General features: G+C 62.8%; 1 protein-coding gene across 2 annotated transcripts in view; it reads right to left on the bottom strand.

Annotated features, from left to right (window-relative positions):
- SMOC2 (SPARC related modular calcium binding 2) overlaps nt 1-18,007 on the bottom strand; it is an 86,666-nt gene extending 68,659 nt beyond the window's left edge. For both annotated transcript variants that reach the window (XM_037064195.1, XM_037064246.1), the window contains exon 1: nt 17,747-18,007. In XM_037064195.1, the coding sequence (XP_036920090.1) occupies nt 17,747-17,830 (84 nt within the window). In that variant the 5' untranslated portion in view covers nt 17,831-18,007. The remainder of the gene's footprint in view (nt 1-17,746) is intronic.
- Nucleotides 18,008-18,225: the final 218 nt, after the last annotated feature.

Genomic DNA, 18,225 nt, shown 5'->3' with positions numbered 1-18,225 from the left:
TGTGAGATTGTCCTTCCACAACGAAGACCAGCTTGGTTGGCATTTGGTCCTTGATCCCGTGGGTCAGAGGCCACTCGTGGGCACAGGGCAGAACCTACAACCCCCTGTAAGGCGGCAGGTGCGCTGGACGGACGCTGCTGTGAGCCGGGCCCTCGTCTGAGGGTCTCCCCACACCCCGGTCACGGACGCGCTCACGAGCGTTCCAACCTGGGGCAGGCCCTCCCTCTGCCACCGTGGATGCCAGCTTCTCACCCAGGATCCCCTGAGAACCTAGGAACCGTCCACGTGAACGTCTAACCGCTTCCACGTTTCCTCAGGCTCCAGGTTTACGAGCCAAGACAGCTGGGGGTACAGGAGAACATTCCCGCGGACGCTCAGCCCGTCGCTGTAGAGCCCGTGGGGCCGGGACACCCACAGGCCGGAGACGAGCGAGTTCCTCCCGCGGCCCAGCGCCCAGCACACAGGCCGGCCCACAGCTGGGGCTCAGCGTGCATGCGCTGCCCCAGGAGCCCCAGTAACACGGCCCTGCTGGGCTCTCTGCGGATCGGGGTGGGGGGTGGGGGCGCGCAGCCGGGCGAGTGTCTTAGGGAAGCAACGCAGAGTCGGGCACCGCTGAGAGTGAGGCTGTGGACACCGTCTCCACAGTGACGGCGCAGGAACGACCTGCTCCCCGCCCTGCAGGCTCAGCGCAGGCTGGCTCGCTCTCACCACCCCCACCCTGAGGTTATACAAAACCAGGAGCTTATACAAAACTCCGCCCTACAGGGACATCACAAAGGAGCACTGGTCCCGAGAGTGAGCCCCGGGCAAGGTGAGAAGTATCTAAAGGTCAAAGGGCACATCAGCCTTGAAGGTCAGTGTCAAGCACTCTCTCAGCAGCTCATTCAGGGTGCCCACTGGAAGCCCCGCAGCCCAGTGCTGGTGGCCTGTGGGACAGGGACCACAGGACCACCCAGGCAGAGCCCGGCTTCCTGGGTGGGCCGGGAACTTCGAGTGTGATACCCAGGGGGTGGCGGGGAGCACTTGGGGCCCTGCTCATACACGCTGCCCCCCAGAGGTGTGACGGGGCACAGTGGACCCTGGGCAGGTGACTGAGAGAAGCTGCTCAGCCGCGTGTTCTGTGTCATCCGCGTGTTCTGTGTCATCCGTGTGTTCTGTGTCATCTGCGTGTTTTGTGTCATCCTCGTGTTCTGTGTCATCCGCATGTTCTGTGCCATCCGAGTGTTCTGTGTCATCCGCACTAGGGCTGGGGGCCCAGCGCTTCGTGTGCAGACAGTATCGCAAACGCTTCCCAGAGCATCTGTGTGGTAGCCAGACCTCAGCGGAGACTGCGTGCCACCCCTGATGTCATTCCTAGGGACACGTAGCTGAAGGGTCAGAGGCGGGGACAGAGAGGTGGAGCCTGCTGGACACCACGTGCCGAGGTATCTGGGGCAGGTCGCCTGTCAAGCCAGGATGTGGGTGAAAGAGACCGCGGACTGGGGAGTAGCCGCGAGGTCTCACACACACTTAGGTCAATGTGTGCTTTTAAAAGAGTGAGAAAGTGTCGGAGAACAAACACATCACAGAAGAAGGAGTGAGGGGCCTCTGCCCCGAATGCTGGCCGGGCAGAGCCCAGGGAGGCCCTCGAGGGTCCGAGACACCACCTGCAAGTCCCAGCCCAGCCCCACATTCCTCCCTGGGCGCACGGCCTTGCCCTTCCAGCATGCGGGGAGGGCACCGAGTGGCTGGTGCTGAGTGGCTAACAAGGTCACCACGCCGAGGCAATCACAGGGTCCCCCGGCGCAGGGCTCTCCCGACAAGTCCGGGCACAAAGCAGGTGCTGAGCGAGATCTGCCCCACGACGGGATGTCCTGGCGCGACACTCCCGAATCCGAAGCCAGCGAGGCCCCTGCTCACCCACCACCACGGGGCCTGCACACTCGCAGCTAGGATGAACATAGAGGGTCCTCAAGAAAGGGGGGACCCTCATCTGCCCATGTGCGTGTCCTCCAAACTCTGCCACGAACACCAGCCTGAAGTGGAGAACACTGGGGAAGGAAGCCAGCATCCCTCTCTCGGTGACAAGGAGCACCCCGTGTCCCTGCTCAGGGGGCAGGGAGCAGCTGCAGAGCACTGGAAAGAAGCCTGGGAAGTCGCACAGAAGAGTAGCTGGGGGGGACAGGGGACAGGCGCCCCTCCTGTCGGCACTGTAGTTGGTGCGGACCGTGCTTCCTCATCACCGTGGGTGACGTGTGACACTTAGGCTTTTCTGACAGTCTGGGGTGTTAGGAGGAAGGCAGGCCTGCGATCTGGGAGGTGGACTTCTCCTCTCAATTCTCCGAAAGGCAGCCTCACCCCTCCCCATGCACTGGCGGCTCCCAGCCATCATGGCCACGGAAGTGCACGCGGACCCTGCCCCACTCCCTGCTGCCAGCGCCTCTGTCCTCCATCAGGGACACCTCCTCCCCGCCGGGCCATCCACACCACCCTCTCCCGGGGAGACGCAGGCAGAACCGGCTCAGTCCGCTCTCGAACGCGCAGTCCCGTGCCGACACCGTTAGCCCTGTGAGCTGTTCACATGCAAGGCCAGTGACAGTCAATGAAACTTCAAGGTCGGTTGGTCCGCTGCACCGGCTGCATCTCAGCTCTCGGGAGGCACCTGCCTCGAGCCCCCTGCCCTGGGCGGGTGGGGACTGTGGGCCCCCTGCCAGGCTTTGAGACCCAGACACCGGAGCTCAGGGCTCCTGCACTAGCTCCCCACACCACAGTTTATAGGAACACTTGCGAAGGGCCGGTAACAACACACCGCACAGGCACACACCGATGACACAGTGCCGAGGGGAAAAGTCGTGTTTTCAAAACGCTGTCTTGACAGTCCTGCCTTCATGACAGGGCAAAGGGCAGCGTGCTGGTCGGAGGAGGAAGAAATGGGCTTTTGCCGAGGGAACGAAGAGGAGGGGCCCCCGAGGTGCCAGGGGCCGACGGCGCAGAGAGAGGTGGGTCCAGCGCGGTGCGGTGGGGCTGCAGGGACGGGGGAGGGCTGGTGCTGTCCTCAGCAGCCAGAGCCCGGCAGCCCAGGGCAGAGGCGACTGTCGCTGCAGAGCCGAGCGGGGACCCTGAGACAGCCCGGGGAGGGAAAGGGGCCGAGTGCAGGCGGAGGCCCCGCAGGCGCGTCCTGGGCATCTTGGAGCCCATGAGCTCAGTGAGGACCCGGCCTGTCTGGGCCGCTGTCACTGGGCCATCGTGGGGCCGTCTCCAAACCGCACTGCCACCAACTGCGCCCCGTGTCCTTGTGGACCACGCATCTCACCACGCCGCAAATACCCGCGTCCCTTCTCGGGAGGTGCTCAGAGCGTCCCTGGCACACACGTGACCCATGTTCTACAGAGAGGTGGCACGTTCCCAAGAGGCTCAGTGAGAGTTCAGGTTTTTCGGAGGAAAACTCCGGGACTCTGGAAGCCACGGCAGCTGCGCTGGCGGCCTCAGTGGAAAGTGGCGCTCCAGGTCCAGTGCCCATCAGTGTCAGAGGCAAAGCGTCATTGAAGAGTCCACTGGCCCTCATCAGGCTCCTGGGGGCCAGCTGCCACCCCTGGGGGCCGCCCCCCAGAAAGAGGGCAGGTGACCAGGGTGGGGCCAGTCTCTGTGGTGTCCCCAATTCCATGGTGCACCCAGCAGAACAGCAGCCCCAGCCCGAGACCCATCCAAGTAACAGACACAGGTTCCACGTGTCCTTAAGAAGCACCGTGGTCAGTAAGCCCTGGAATCTGGGGATCCCAGAACCGGTGCCACCATCCTGGCAGAGCCAACCTCTCCCTCAATTCCCAGAGGACCCCGGGGATGGGGGTGCCTACCACCCTCAGGGCTTGGCTCTGGGTTGGGCTGCCTCAGTCGGGACTCACCGTCCTGCGGGGAAGACCTGAGGCCCCAGGGCCGCCTGGCCCAGAGAAGCTGGTAAGGCCTCAGCAGAGCAAGTCAGAGACTCACATCGGCCCCGTCTTCCTGGCAGGGAGGACGTGTCGAAGGCCATTCCCAGTGTCCCTGTTCATCCAAGGGGGTGGACAAGCTCTTGGGCCTTGGAAAGCAGTCGCTAAAATGCTGGCGAGGTTTGAGTTCGGGGCACAGGAGCGAAGCGGGAAGCAGAGAGGAGACCTGGCCAGAATTTCCATCTGATTGCTGAGTGGATTAGCGCCCTGCGCCCCTCAAACCCCTGACTGGAGTGGAGACCGGATTAACACGGTGCCCACCCCCACACGCCCCGGTTCCCGGCCCCACACCCTGTACTTTGCTGTCTCATAAAGAATAAATGCACCCAGAGGAAAAGCTCTTCTTAATAACATCTGGTATAACCACGGACAACTCGCCAAGACTCAGACCAGTGGGCCTGGAGTGATGTCAAACCGGGGAAACAGTGAGGTCTGTGCTGGGAAGGGAGACGTCACGCCGGGCTGCTCGGGGGCCTCGCAACCGTCCCACGGGCGTGGCCTTCCACAGGCACTGACTTCGCAGTCGTGGGCGTGCAGAAGGCAGCACATGACAACTGCATGGACTCCGATCATGTGTTGGAACAGCAATTCCCTTAGGGGCTCAGGTCAAAACACCCGAAGGGCGAGAACCAATGAACACAGAACAAGGAAGAGGACGGAACCCCCGAAAACATCCCTGGTGAAACAGCGTTGTCTAACTGAAAAAAGAAAATTGGGAAGTATATACTTTCCTGGGGGAAGCAGTGCATCCGCCTTGTCAACTCGTGCGTGTGAAGCTAGTTTTAATTAGCCAGTGTCTACTACCAACCTACAAACTCAGTGCTAACGTGTCAGACTAGCGTAACCTGAAGCTATGATGCTACAGGAAGACCGAGCCTGGTCACCACGGTGCCCACTCCAAAGACATTGTGGTCTTTATGTGTTGAATGTCCTTTTCTGACCAGGAGTTGTCCTTTGTTCTGGAAACTCGCCACTTGGTTCAGAGTGTGCACGTCGTGCCTGAAATATCTGCCTCCGTCACTGTGCACAGCTGGGCAGCATCTCGCGCAGGTGAGGCTATAAAGCAACGGGACTTGTTTCTCCAAACTCATCTGCACCGAGTCCGTTGTCCTTCAAAGAGATCGCGTGCCAACATCTCAGTGTTCCGGCAGTTCAGTGTTTATTCAAGTCTGTGGACTCTCCTGCGAAACCAGCTTCCCCGCTTGCGAAGGACCAAGGAGAAGCCAGCCTCCTCACCTCGGGGTGGTGTCCAAACAGGATTCCCCGCCGTTTCTTCCCATTCAATCCCCACGAGCCCACGGGAGCCGGCCTCTCCCTCCCGGCAGCCCCGCAGCCAGAGCGGCATGACGCTCACTCTGCCGTTACAGTTCTATAGACGGCGAATGTACTTTAATATGTTTATCAGTGACTGACCCTCCACGATGGTCCTGCCAAAACGCACACATAAAAATCAGGTATTGTGCGTTAAACTGTCAGTCAATTCTCTGCACTCAGGGCTGTGCCAAACCAGACCTGCCCACCATCGGGTGCCCCCGCCCCTCCCTCTGAGCTGGAACAAACGGGGCAAGAGCACCCGGCAGGGTGGCCCTCCCTCCTGAGTGCAGCACCACGCGGGGCACTGAGCACAGCCTGGGAGTCGAGAAGAGCGCTGAGCTGAGACTCCCTACCTCCAGCGCACTCCCCCGGTCGGCCTCACCTGCCCCGACACCGGACCCCAGGGGCCTGCACCCTGGCACCTCACCCCCAGTCCAACCCCCAGAGACACCTGCTCCGAAACTGCCCTCCGGCCTGTCTCACGGCGCCCTGAGCACACTGACTCCGAGACAGGTCAAGCGCCCCGGTTCTCTGAGGCCTCGCCCGACACCCTGGCACGGCTCACCACCCCAACCACAGCGACCTTCTTGTCCTGCAGCCACCGCCTCCCCTGTCCCCCGCGTGCAGAGCTGCACGGTGTGAGTGTTCAAGCGTGCCGCCCCCCTGCAAAACAGGCCGAGACGCGCCACAGGAGGGCCAGGCTGGGCGGCTTCCCAGGATGGCCGGCCTCCCACACGGGCAAGTGCCGTGTCCTGCAAGGCGGGAACCGCAGTGGCAAGAACGCCCAGGAACACAACCCAGAATCCCGAGACCCAAGTGACAATTTTCTCTCATCAAAACAAGCACAGGGCCTGATGACTTCTGAAGCCGACGGGCACCGAGGCGCGACCGCATGAGTAAAACCGAAAATGCCAAAGGTGGTTAATCCACAGTGCGTGGCCTCCTGCACGGCCGGGTGGGGGAGCCGCCTGGCTTTCCTCTGTCTGCAGGAGGGACAGTCCTGAACGTCTAATTCTGCCAAGTCTTATCACACTGTTCCCGCAGAATGGGGATGCCCGAACGCCACGGCGAGTTGCTGCCCGGTGATGCGGACACTCCGCGTGGACCAACGCGCAAGGCTCTGCGTGTGGAACATGCTGCCGAGCAAAGGCTGCAGCTCATCTCCACACACGCCACGGCACCGCGGCCAGCGCCCAGGTCTCCTTAAAAACACAGCGGCAAACCCAGCCCGACGGCCGAATGAGAAGCCTGCAGAGGCCTGAACCTCGTCAGTCTGCCTCCGGTGAGGGGGCTGCGCGGCCGTCCCACGCGTCCCTGCAGGGGCTCACCCCACCCAGGACACCGACTGCCACCATCGTCAACTCACGGAGCCTTTGACCCAAAGGACATCCACACAGACACATTCTTCATGTCTTTAATTTTTAAAAGTGACGCTACTGTCTACTAACACCTATCCACCAAAATAATAACAAATGGAGACCCCACGGAGGTTTGGGTTCGGGAGAGCACATGTAGGAATCTGGCGTTAAATGTCCCTTGCAATGTGGCGCCGGCACAGGGATGCGGCAGGAGGCCGGTGAGGCTGACCCCTCCCCACCCCCACGTGGGGCTGTGCACCTGCCGCCCGCTTGGGCCTCCTGTGACCGGAGGGGACTGGCGGCCCCCCCGGACCTGGGGCCCAGCACACCCTGGGCCCTCCCCCGAGGGCAGCCGGCTCCCCCGCCCCAGCACCCCTTCCTGCCAGGGGTCCGAGTTACTAATGGTCCCCGACCCAGGCGTGACTAACCGGAAGGGCGCAGCCCCTAGGGATCTACTGGGGGAACATTCCCGCCAGATGCTGCCGCTGCTTCCTGTCCAGGCTGTCCTGGGCTGCCCTTCCCGTCTGACCCAGATCCTCGTCCATGAACCCGGGGGACCCCGTGAGCCGACCGCAATGAGCCTGCAAAACGCGCCCCAGCCACTGAGCGGTGAGCTGGGAGTTCCTCACTTGCAAACCTGCATCGATGTTAAAATGGAGCCGGAGCCACTGGCCCAGAGGGGCAGCCGTCCCTGCGTGTCTGAGCTGCAGGCCCCTGGGCGTTAAAACAGCACTGTGACCTCTGTGCGGGGCCAGAGCAACCCCATCCCCCCCCAAGAACTCCATCTGGGGACTCCTGTCCTCACCTGGGCACCTGCGTCCCCCGGTCCCTCTGGTTCTCGAGGTCCCCGCCTGCCAAGTGGCCCAGTCTGAGCCCCACTGCCGGGCACTGAGAGGGGCGGAGGGGGCGGCGGGGAAGGGTTCCGATGATGGCCTGGAGCACAGTAGCTCACAGCCCCCGTCACCTCCAGGTGGTTAATTACCAGCACGTTCCAGGAACTTCAAACTACACTTAACAAATGAGCATGTAATTATCGTGAAGAGAAACTAACAGTAAGGACGTGCCTAACTGAAGGCTCTGGCCACACGTGGAGTTGGCGTTTATACCCACCCAGCAGTCAGGAGGTCTTCCTGGAGGAGGAGTCAGTGTTTGTAGAAAGTGAGGGAAACGAGAAACCAGAAGCATGCTGGCCCAGCCCAGGGCCTTCATTCCCTGCTCCCCACCAAGAGACACACTGGCCCCAGAGCCCTAGGGGGACGGTAGGGACAGGGACAGGGGACAAGGACCACCACCTTCCCCTACTTTGCAACCCAGAAGATGGAGCTCAGTGGCCACTGCAGGAGTCAGGATGGGAACAGCTGGCGCCCTAGCCTGGACCCAGCACCAGTGGCGTCCCCCTCCCCGGGGGTGCTGGTGAGGTCCTCCTGCCCATCTACCCGGTCCTCTTCCATGAGCAGACGTCGGGCCCAGTGGGGGGTCCGCCTGCCGGGGAGCCCTGGACGCCGATCTGTGGGCTGCCCCACAGAGCCAGTCGTCAGCTGGCCCGGCAGCCTTTCCAGAACAGGGCCCAGAGGCAGAGTCTCTGGTGGGGCTGGTCCGTGAGCCTCACCCAGCCACGAACCAGTGACAAATACAGAAACACGAGACGGGCGGTCCTGCCAGAGGTGGACAGAGGGGAGCGAGGGGATAACTTCTGGAAAAGCCGGAGCTTCCGCTCTGCTGGGCCAACGGTCCTGCCCACCGGACACATCGACCTCCAGCAGGAGGTGCAGAGGGACAGGCAGGGCTCTGGGGCACGGGTCCTGGGCCAGAGGCTCGCCCAGCCCAGCACCCTCCGTGGAGGCGTGGAGACCTGCCATCGCCCCTCCGCTGGTCCGGAGGGTCCCTCCAGCCACGTGGGCACCCAGTGTGTTTACAAGGGGCAATGCTCCAGGTCACTCGGTAGTTACCAGGCGGCCCAGAGGCAAACACGGGGATTAAGTGATCGCAGCTCAGTGCACGCCGCACGAGCGCCACCTGCCCCTGCTCGTCAGGCACCAGCCCCAGGGCTCCCCGAGGACTCGGCGCCTCCAGACGGCTGTGCCGGGCGGCCACGGGCCCTGCACCGTCGGTTCTTCTGTTCGCAGGGTAGAGGGCGGCAGCACTGGCTTTGCTCCCTGGGTTTGGTCAGGCACATCTCCCTGCCCGAGGGTCCCCTCCCCGCGCCTGCCCACAGTGCCTGCCAGCAGTGACACAGAGCACGAACCTGTCTCCTCCCTGGTGACAAGCTGTGGCAGTGTCTAGGAGCGATATGTGTGGGACCAGCTCCCAAACGGTCCCAGTGACTCAGTGCCCAGAAGTCAGTCCCCACAATCCAACACCCCTCAGCCTGGCCCGCGTGGCCACATTATTGTCCCTCCCACTGAACTTGCGTCCCAGCAGAGGTGGTGGCACCCTGATCACTCCCAGCAGGCAGGGTCCTGCGGCCTCCCGTGGGACTGTATTTTGGGAAGCGAGGACACTGGGCTGATGTCACCACCACTGTCTGCCTCGCATGTCCATCCAGCGAGCTACCCACTGTGTCGTGCCTGAAGGGGGCTTGGGTTTTGAAGACACTGCCTCCAGTGGACGGTCGATGACCCCACGGCCTGGCCAGGACACCAGCAAGTTCGAGGGCCAGCCTCAGGAGTGACAGCGAAGTCTGTGTTTCTTCACTTTGTTTTTTCCACCTGAGGTGCATGAGTACCAGACATTCCTCAGAGATCGGATTTAAGAGCATGACGCTAGCCCTCCCAGGGAGAGGGGATGAGGAGGGATGAGGCCAGCCTCTCATGCGGCAAACCCACCACTGGCCTGGCAGCCACCCTGTCCCCCCTGACCCCGCTCACAGAGACCACTAGAAGGAACAGTGGCAGGTGGAATGGGAGTCTGTTACGAGGGTCGCATTCAGTGTGTCTGTATTTTGAAGGAACTTGGGACCAGGCCCCAGGCCTGCAGCCCCCACTGGCCCTGCCAGGGGCCCGGAACAGGCAGCACCTGCGTCCTTGGGCTGAAGCAGGACACCCAGAACCCTGCAGGGCCCGTCCTCAGCACCAGGAGCCTGTGTGCACCCCACATCACAGCTTCCCCAAAGGCCTGCTTCTCCCCTGCTCTGACACCCTGGGACACCCCCCTTGGCTGCCAGCCCACCCCCTGCATAGCCCTTCACGTCCCCCACACCTGCCAGCACTCTTAAGCATCCCCCTCTGCACAGGATGCTCCCAGCTCCCCCCAAAACGCAGGGGACGCTTCATGCCCCTCACGGGAAGTCCTCTAGCAAGCACAGACACCCATGTCAGCTGGGTGCTGATTTTATTCACCTGCTTCCCTGGGGGCTGGGACGTCACCCCCCTCTGGAGCCCCGTCCCGTGACGCATGAGTGACGGCTTCATGGGAAAAGCGCGCACTTCGAAGCGCTGCCCTCACGGTCCTTTCAGGCTCGCCCCGTGGTGAGGTTGGCGCACCCGCACACCTCCCTCCGGGAGAGCCCTGCCAGCCAGCGTGGGGGACACGGCGACTGCGTGAGGAGGCCTCCGCCCCCAGCAGGACCTGCTGGCCGCGGCCCTCTCTCAGCCACACGGCAGGTCTCTCTGAGAGTACAACTCGGAACGGAGCACTCACACCCAGACGCCCAACAAAGCTGCGGTACATTAAAGAAGAATGGCCCCGGGGTTCCAACCCCTGCTGAGCGCCTCTGCGCGGTGAGCCAGGAACTGGGAAGCCCCGCCTGATGCCTGGACTCAGGCTGAGTGGCCAAGTCGGGGTCCTTTTTGTGACCAAGGTGGCAGAAGCTTTGCTGGTGGCCTTGACCCGAAACCCCACCTCTGGGGCCCCAGCTCCCGCAGGGTGGGGCCCGCCTGCTCTCAGGCTCCCTCCTGTGGTCGAGGTGGAGCAGGACAGGTCTGACGGCGGCGTCCACCCCCGGGTGTCAGATGGCTGATCAGCAGTGACAGGACTTGGAACCTGTGCTTGGGGGTGAGTGCCAAAGGCAGGAGGGACGTCAGGAGCGCGGAAGAGGGACCCGTGGCCCCACCGGATTACATCTCTGGACGCGAAGGTGCTCTGTGTTTGGCAGCCCCCCGCACAAGATAGACCTTTTTCTAAGAATGAGGCCTGAGGCGCGTGAGCGCCTGCCCGGAGCGGACGTGCAGGCTCAGGTCGGAGCTGTGACTCACCGTCCTTGCCCTGAGGCGTTTCCACAGTCCCAGCCACACACAGCCACCAGAGCCAGTGGCTGCTCTGCAGGCCGGGATAGGAGATACTATCGCTGGCCCTCAGCAAAGTCTGACTCTGGTCCCCGCCACGCTCACCTGGCCCGACGGGGAGCCGGCGCAGCTCCCAGACGGCAGCCCGGGCCCGAGGGCGCGAGGACAGCCATGCTCGCCACGTGTCAGTCACCAGGGGAGCGTGCAGTTTCCAGAGTGTAACTCGCAGGAACATGGACTTGGAAGCCCGATGGGGTTCAGCTGCTGATTCTGGGGTTGGGGAGTGTGGGGTGAAGGAGGGGCGTGGATGCGGCCACGTCTCCCGGGGACGGCAAATCAAGGCAGTGAAAGTAAGCTCCCAGAGGCCCTCTCCTGGGGGGGGCCGGCCTGTCTCGCTGGTGTGGGGCGGCCACCCAATCACAGGAAGACGGAGGGTCTCCCCCAAATCCGTGCCAACTACGGGGACGCTCCAGCCTGGGGCGACAGGGTCAGGAAGGCACACGATGGACCACCGCAGGCTCAGGTCGTTCCGACAGCAGCTGTCTGGGGGCTGGTGCACCAGGGCCTCCGATCAGGGGCGCTCAGGGCTGAGAGCCAGCCACGCACGGGTGTGGGCTGTGGGGCCACGCCGGGCTGTGCGGAGACCCCTCCGAGGGTGCTGCGCCAGCCTGAGGGCCACAGTGACCCCGCAGTGCCCCAGTGGGGACGGTGGGGACGCCCCCAGAAAGCAGAAGGGGCCCGGCCTGAGGGTGGGGCCCCGAGGAGGCTGATGCTGAAGGGTTCTGCGGCATTTCTTCCCATGTGTGTGTTTGCCCTCATGGTATAAAAACACAGGCCGGAGTAAAATTCTTCAAAAAGTGCAGGGGTGGGGCGAGACTCTGGTGCAGAGAGCTCCACGGAGCATCAGGGGCGACGAGAAACCAGGACGCGATGTGGGAAGAAAGGGCCGCTCTGCGTCCCGCTCTGAAGACGGGCTACACGCTCGACCACACGCAGGATCGCTGGCATCAGACTCTGCGTGACGGTGCAGCCCCAGCGCCTCAGGCCCCCAGAGCTCCGATGACACGGGAGGAGGCCTGGTGGAACGCGTCTGCCGGGCACAGAGGCTCAGCGAAGGAGCTCACACACCTGCGTCCCAGCCCCGAAAGGAGCCCTCAGACGTCGGGTCAGCAGCCAACGTGCTCGGTCACGCACTTCTCCAGCAACACCGCTTGGGGTGCTGTGACATCGTCCCTCAGTCGGTGCAAACGTGCAGCTCACTCGTGGAGAGACAGAGGCCACCGCCCACACACAGCTCTCTTGTGACCCTCTTGGTCACGGCACAGGAGCCAGGCCAGCCTTCTCCTGGCTCCGGGGAGGCAGGCACCTCCTTTTCTGTGGCTGCTGAGAGCCCTGAGATGGGAGAGGGAACAGGCCCCGCCCCAGGGCCACAACCAGGAGAGGTCCCCCAGTTCAGCTCCATTCGGTCTCCACGCGTGCCTGTGGGGTGTCCCACCATTTGGAGTTGGCCTCAGACCATCGACAAGCACAGATCCTCACACGCAGGATGGGCGTGCGGCCCTGGCTCAGGACCCATCCACATGGGCTGCTGTGGGGTGGGCCTGCGGGGTGGGCAGAGCCACGGGAGACAGACAGACATCCCGAACCCCGGGAAGGAAGCCAAGTGCCTATGAGTGTGCTTGTCACGGACGTGGGGTGCGTCATGTGTTTCTAGGCCTTGATTACGGAGCAGAATAGGTGACAGGTAAATGAAAACACCACAAGGTCAACCTTGTTGTTGGCTAAGAAACGGAGCGACTTGTTCTCCAAGAAGGGACTACAGCCAACGAACTTGAGACACCTGAGCAGGGCAGGCCCGGCAGACGGTGCCCGAGGATCACGGTTCGCTCGGAGCCCTGCTGGCGCGCTGAAACTCCGTCACCGTGGGAGACTCTGTGCCAACAACCTGGAACGTGACACATCCGTTCACCCCCCAGAAAACTGCCACTGGCCGGGGCTCGCTAAAGAACGGCCACGACAACACAGAGCTGGGGGCAGGCTGGCGGCAGCCGCCCACCCACCACAGCGAGCTGGCCACCAGGACAGTGCTCGGCAGCGGGGCTGGGGGAGGCTTTCCCGGCAGAGAATATGAAGAACAGAAACTACAAAACCCGTGATGGGGTTTTGACCAGGACTAAGCAGGCAGGACACCACCCGTGGTCAGTGCGGGCTGATGGGAGAGGCGAAGGGACTGAGTGTGCTTTGGGTCGAGGTGTGGATGAGGAAGGGAAGAGGTGGCCGGGGCGGGGGGCGCGGGGGAGCCGAAAGGGAAGGGGGCATTCAGAGAGGAGACTCTTGGCAGTTCTCCTTTGCCCCGCTGGCTCCAGGCCGCGGAGTGCCACGCGTCCTAAAGACCTGGGTGTCGTCACAGCTGCAGCAGCCACTTCAAGACGGCCCGTGTCGGAGAGGCCCACTGAACTCGGCCGGCCGGGGCAGTGCACCGGTCTCGGGTATCACTTGTCTGTCTGAACGCTGACAGTGTAAACGTGAGTTGACGTCCAACTCGGTCGCACACACTTGTGCTCTGCTGCACACCTTTGCTCTCCGACCTCCGGCCGGGGCCACAGGAGACTGCCCGCCGCTCTCTGGCCGATGCAGCCCCTCCTCAGCCCCCACAAAGCCAGCACCTCACTCTGTGAAGCTCCTTCTGTGGGCTCCGGGCGCACACTCAGCGGATGGTTAGCCACAGCTGAAGTCACACCCGTGTTCACGGTGAAATCCCGTCCCTCCACTGACCCCATTGGGAAGGGGGGGGTTCCAGTTTTCTCCCAGTGAACCCAGAAAACAGCTTCGCGCTAATTCCTACCGGTAACTTCTCTCCCTGCGCCCGTCCTGTGCATGCAGAGTGGGAGGCCCTTCACTCAGAGACACGTGGACACTGCCCTGCCTGTCGGCCGCACCGCAGCCCCACCGCAGCTGCTCCCGAGTCCCTGGGCGCTGCGAGGCTGGTCCGGATGCAGGGTCCCTCCGACGCCCTCTGCCCCCCAGCACCATGACCTCTGCCGCATCCGGGTGCTCACTGCCGTCCTGTTAGGGCGGCGGTGGCTTCGAGTTTTATTTATGGTTTTGACTTCAAGTCAAAATTCAAGTGACTCCTCCAGACGGCAGGGTGTCTGGTCGCCAGGTGAACGGGCTTCTCGGTGGGGAAACCGTGGCTGTGTCCGGTTTCTTCCTCCTCGACCACCCTGTTGGCCCGTCGGGTACTGGCGAGTGGCTGCCAACTGACAGGAGCCACACGGGGTCAGGAGAAGCACGGCCACACCCACGTCAGAGACTCGGAGTGGGCGCAGTGTCAGAGCAGCAGGGCCCATGGCGCGCACCACGACCGCCCAGAAACGGGGGCGTCTCCGCAATGGCCGGCCTGGTGCGCTCCGGGACATGCCGATGAGGACACGTCTAAGGTCGGCGTTTGAGCAAATTCCCCTTTCTGTTTCCTTCCCTCTTTTTCAAAGCAAAGAAGCACAGACAGGGTGGAACGCCACCACTTCGACCCTGGTCACCTGTGCCCCAGCCCAGCGAGTCCTGAGCCCCCTGCCCCCAGTGCACCAGGCCCTCGTGGGAAAGTGACAAAGGTCAACCAGTCCCGAGGGGGAAGGCGGTGCCCAACTATAAACCCTGTGGCGGACGCCCACCCCCACCCTGAAGGAAGGAGAGCAGTTTCAGGCTGGGTTTGGAAGCCCCTCGATCGGCCTCAGGCCTGGGGGCTCTGACAGGGGCTCCAGAAGTTCCGTGTCCCTCCTCTTGGAGGTGGCCGAGCAGAACGTTTCACGCCGGCTTGCTGTGAGGTGGAATGAGGACACAGACCAGAGCACCCCCGCAGAGTGCGGGCATCGAGGGAACACGTGGGAAGCTCCCCTTCCACCGGCAGTGAGAACAGGCGCAGGGCGGGGCGGGGTCCCTTCACGCTGCCTTCTGAGCACGGGCACAGGGGCAGCTCCGAAAGGAGGCTGTGGCTCAGCTGCTGGGACAGGGGCCGCCCCTCCCAGCCCCCATAGGACGCACGCAGGTGTGGGCTCCCTGGCTGCCCGTCACGGTCCGTGCCGCTGCACAGAGGACGTGCGTCTGCCATGCAGACAGCGAGTCACGCAGGGGACCGTCCCAGTCGCAGCCACGCACAGGAGTGTTTTTTAAAAGGCCAACCACTCACACGGGAAATGGAAAGTGGGGGTGGCCCGGCCTTGGGTGGACGACCAGGAAAAATGCCGAGGCCTGATCGAGGACCACGAGGTTACACCAAGCCATTAGAAAGTCAGGAGAAAAAACAGAAAACGTCTTAAGGCAAAATGTAAAAAAGATACTTGTCAAGCAAAGCAGATTCTCTGAGTGCGGAACACAAAGCCCAAAGCCGCGCTCGGGCCACACTCTGCCCCGAGGGTGGGGAGATCGGAGGAGTTCCACCAGGCCAGGTCAGCAGAGCCATCGGCCCAGGAGGCAGAGACTCCGGCTGCTGGGTGAGAAGCTGGGACGGAGCAGGAGGCGGAGGACCATACCTGTGTCCACGGCCCGGCCAGCGTGCACTGCTCACCGTCGGCAATGCACAGGCACACACCGAGCGCCGGAATGAGCCCTCGGCCACTGCGACAGGTGGAGAGACAGGAGCCCTGTGTGCAGGCCCCCCCGACAGCATGGCCCATGCGAGCTGGTAATTACAGCATTTAAAACTGTCTCAGGAGGGGCTGGGCCGTGGGTGTCCACCGACGCGCTGCTAATTAGAGAACTCATACGCACGGAGCACACTAGAAGCATCTCTCTCCTCTTCACACGTGTCAAACAGACACCAGTGCTTTATCCCCACTTCACAGACATGGGGGGTGAGGAAGGGAAAAGTTGGGGACGTGCCTCCAGAGGGCAACTAGCTGTCACGCCCGTCCCCATGGGCTAGGCTGCCTCTCTGATGGGTGAAAGGCCACATGTGAATCCACAGCCGTTCCCCTGAGAACAAAAGACATCCCCACAGACCAGGAAGGGGTCTGGGGAGACATCAGCACCCCAGGGAGACCCCGCACATACGGCATTTCCACAAGGCCCCTCGGCCAACTTCCTGATGTCCCAGGCTGGGGGTGGGGTAGGAAGCAGTCTGCCAAAATATTTTACAGCTTTAAACTTTTCTCCTGCATGCAAAAGCAGCGCAGCATTTTATTTGCAAATGTGGTTTCGAAGCCAAAAGCTTTCTGGGCAGTGCCGTAAAAGAGGCACCGCAGGCCCCCAGGATCTGTCGCCACGGGCGCCTCCCTCCCGGGGGGAGGGGGGGGCTTTGCCAGGCACCCTGAGAGCCACAGCCAGAGGCGAAGGGCCAGAGGCTCCGAGCAAATGGTTAAATCAGAAGAGGGCGGGGAGAGCAGAGGAGAAAATCTGCAGAGATTTAAATTGTTCCAATAACTAACCACAGGGATTCTGCTGCTCCTCGGGGGGACCACCCGGCCGAGGATCCCGCCAGCCCAGCTGGCAGATGACAGGCTGCTTTTGGCACTTTCAGAAACTCGGTGACAACGGTGGACAACCTGCCACTCCAGCCCTGGAGCAAACTTGGTTGGGGTCACATTCTGAGAACTGGTCCCAGCCGTTCATGCGCTGTAAGGTGGGGTTGGGGGGCTCTGTTTTTACGTGTGTGCGTCGCTGCATGTGTGTATGTACAGATGTACACACACATGAACACGTGCAGTGTACCCTCCAGGAAGATGAAAGTCGACAGGGAGAGCCGAGCGTGTGAAAGCTTCCCTCACGCCTCCAGCTAGCAGGCTCTAATCTACAAGTTGCTGTGAGACAAGGCAGGGACCCACGACCGCTCCGGAAGAATTTTAGGTATGAACCATGAACTCACCAGCTCCTTCCCCCTTGTACTGCTTTAAAAGAAAAAAGAAGGTTCACAGAGGGCTTTGGACTTGCTGAAAGCAGACCCGGACCGGGCCTCTGTTTTCAATGCAGTTAACCACCTTCTGGACGAGCCTGAGCCGCTTAAAAGCACCTCCTCCCCCACCAGAGGTGTTCTCTCCACCTCCGTCTTTTCTGAAGCACTTGTTCAAAAACACATTTAAGGGGACTGTTTTCATTTCTGCAGATTGCATTAATTACGGGTTTGCAAACGCTGCGAGCCCACGAGGCCTGCTGGAGCTGGGGGCTGCAGTCGGCCGGCCAGCGGTCGGTGGCTTGGCGCGGCCCCTGCACATAGCTCCGCGCTTGGCGCTGCGCACCATGCCGGCCAAGGCCGTCCCCAGAAGTTGCAGCTAAGAGAGAAAAACACACAGCGGTCAACCACCCTGACCCATGCGCTGGGGCATGCGGCCTGCTCCCAGCACCGGCCCTGGGAGAGGACTTGAGGGCACATGACTGCTGGCCCTGGAGGCGCCTCCTCCCTTCCAGTTCCGCCTGTGTACCCCACTGACAAACGGTTTTATTTGTGATGCATCTGCTTTTCCTAGCCCCCCTTAGAGAGGTCGCCAGGAGACTCAGGCGAAATTCGAGGGCCACAGGGAGGGCCCACGGCGGGCAGGCCCTTCACCAAGCAAGCACCCATGCGGGGAAGCCGCTCAGACAGGCTCCTGGCAGCTGGATCAGCGGCAAGTGGGCGCCGGCTCTCTGGTGGGTCCCCCTCGAACCCTCTGCGGGGGTGGCGCCGGTGATGTAGGCGCGCAAGTGGGGAGCACGCCCCAACTCCCACCCACCCGCGGGGCCAGCACCCCGTTGGCCCCCCGTTGGCCCCCCGCAGCCTGGAGGCCCACGCCATCCACCCACCAGAGTCCCACCTGCCTCCGCCCGCCAGGAGAAGGAGACGCCACCTCCTTGAGGGTCACCTGCTCCCTGAGCCCAGAGTCTGGGCCAAGGGGACGCCGGACCGGCCGGGACTCACCGTGAGTGCGGAGAACCTCTGCGCGGGCGCCGGCGGGAGCAGCCCCGCGAGCAGCGGCAGCCAGCAGAGCCGGGACAGCAGCATGGCGAGGGCGGGGCGCGCGGCCGGAGCGGCGACGCGCAGAGCGTCCGGGAGCTGGGCAGGGGGCTGCTGAGGGCCTCTCCCCAGCGCCCCAGGCAGCCCGAGTAGACCAGCTACCCTCCCGGCACCGAGCGCTCCTCCGCGTCCGTGCGGCTTCCCTGGCTCCTGTCAAATAACTCCAGGGCGTCCCGGAGCCTCCTCCGTCCCTCCCTCCCCTCCTCCCCTCCCCTCCGCTCCCCAGCCCCACCTCCCGCGCTCCCCGCCGCGCCCGCTGGGCTCAGATGCCCGCTCCGGCCCAAGGGCCACCCCGGCGCGGGTCTGCTGAACCAGAGCCCCCAAGGGGCCCACCAGGGCGGTGCTGCGGCCTGTCCGCACTGTGTGCGAACCTCCTTCCTGCT

Source organism: Sturnira hondurensis, unplaced genomic scaffold, assembly GCF_014824575.4.
Source record: "Sturnira hondurensis isolate 20B ecotype Veracruz unplaced genomic scaffold, ASM1482457v3 Scaffold0000167, whole genome shotgun sequence".
Lineage (NCBI taxonomy): Eukaryota > Metazoa > Chordata > Mammalia > Chiroptera > Phyllostomidae > Sturnira > Sturnira hondurensis.
This window is presented reverse-complemented; position numbering and strand designations above follow the sequence as displayed.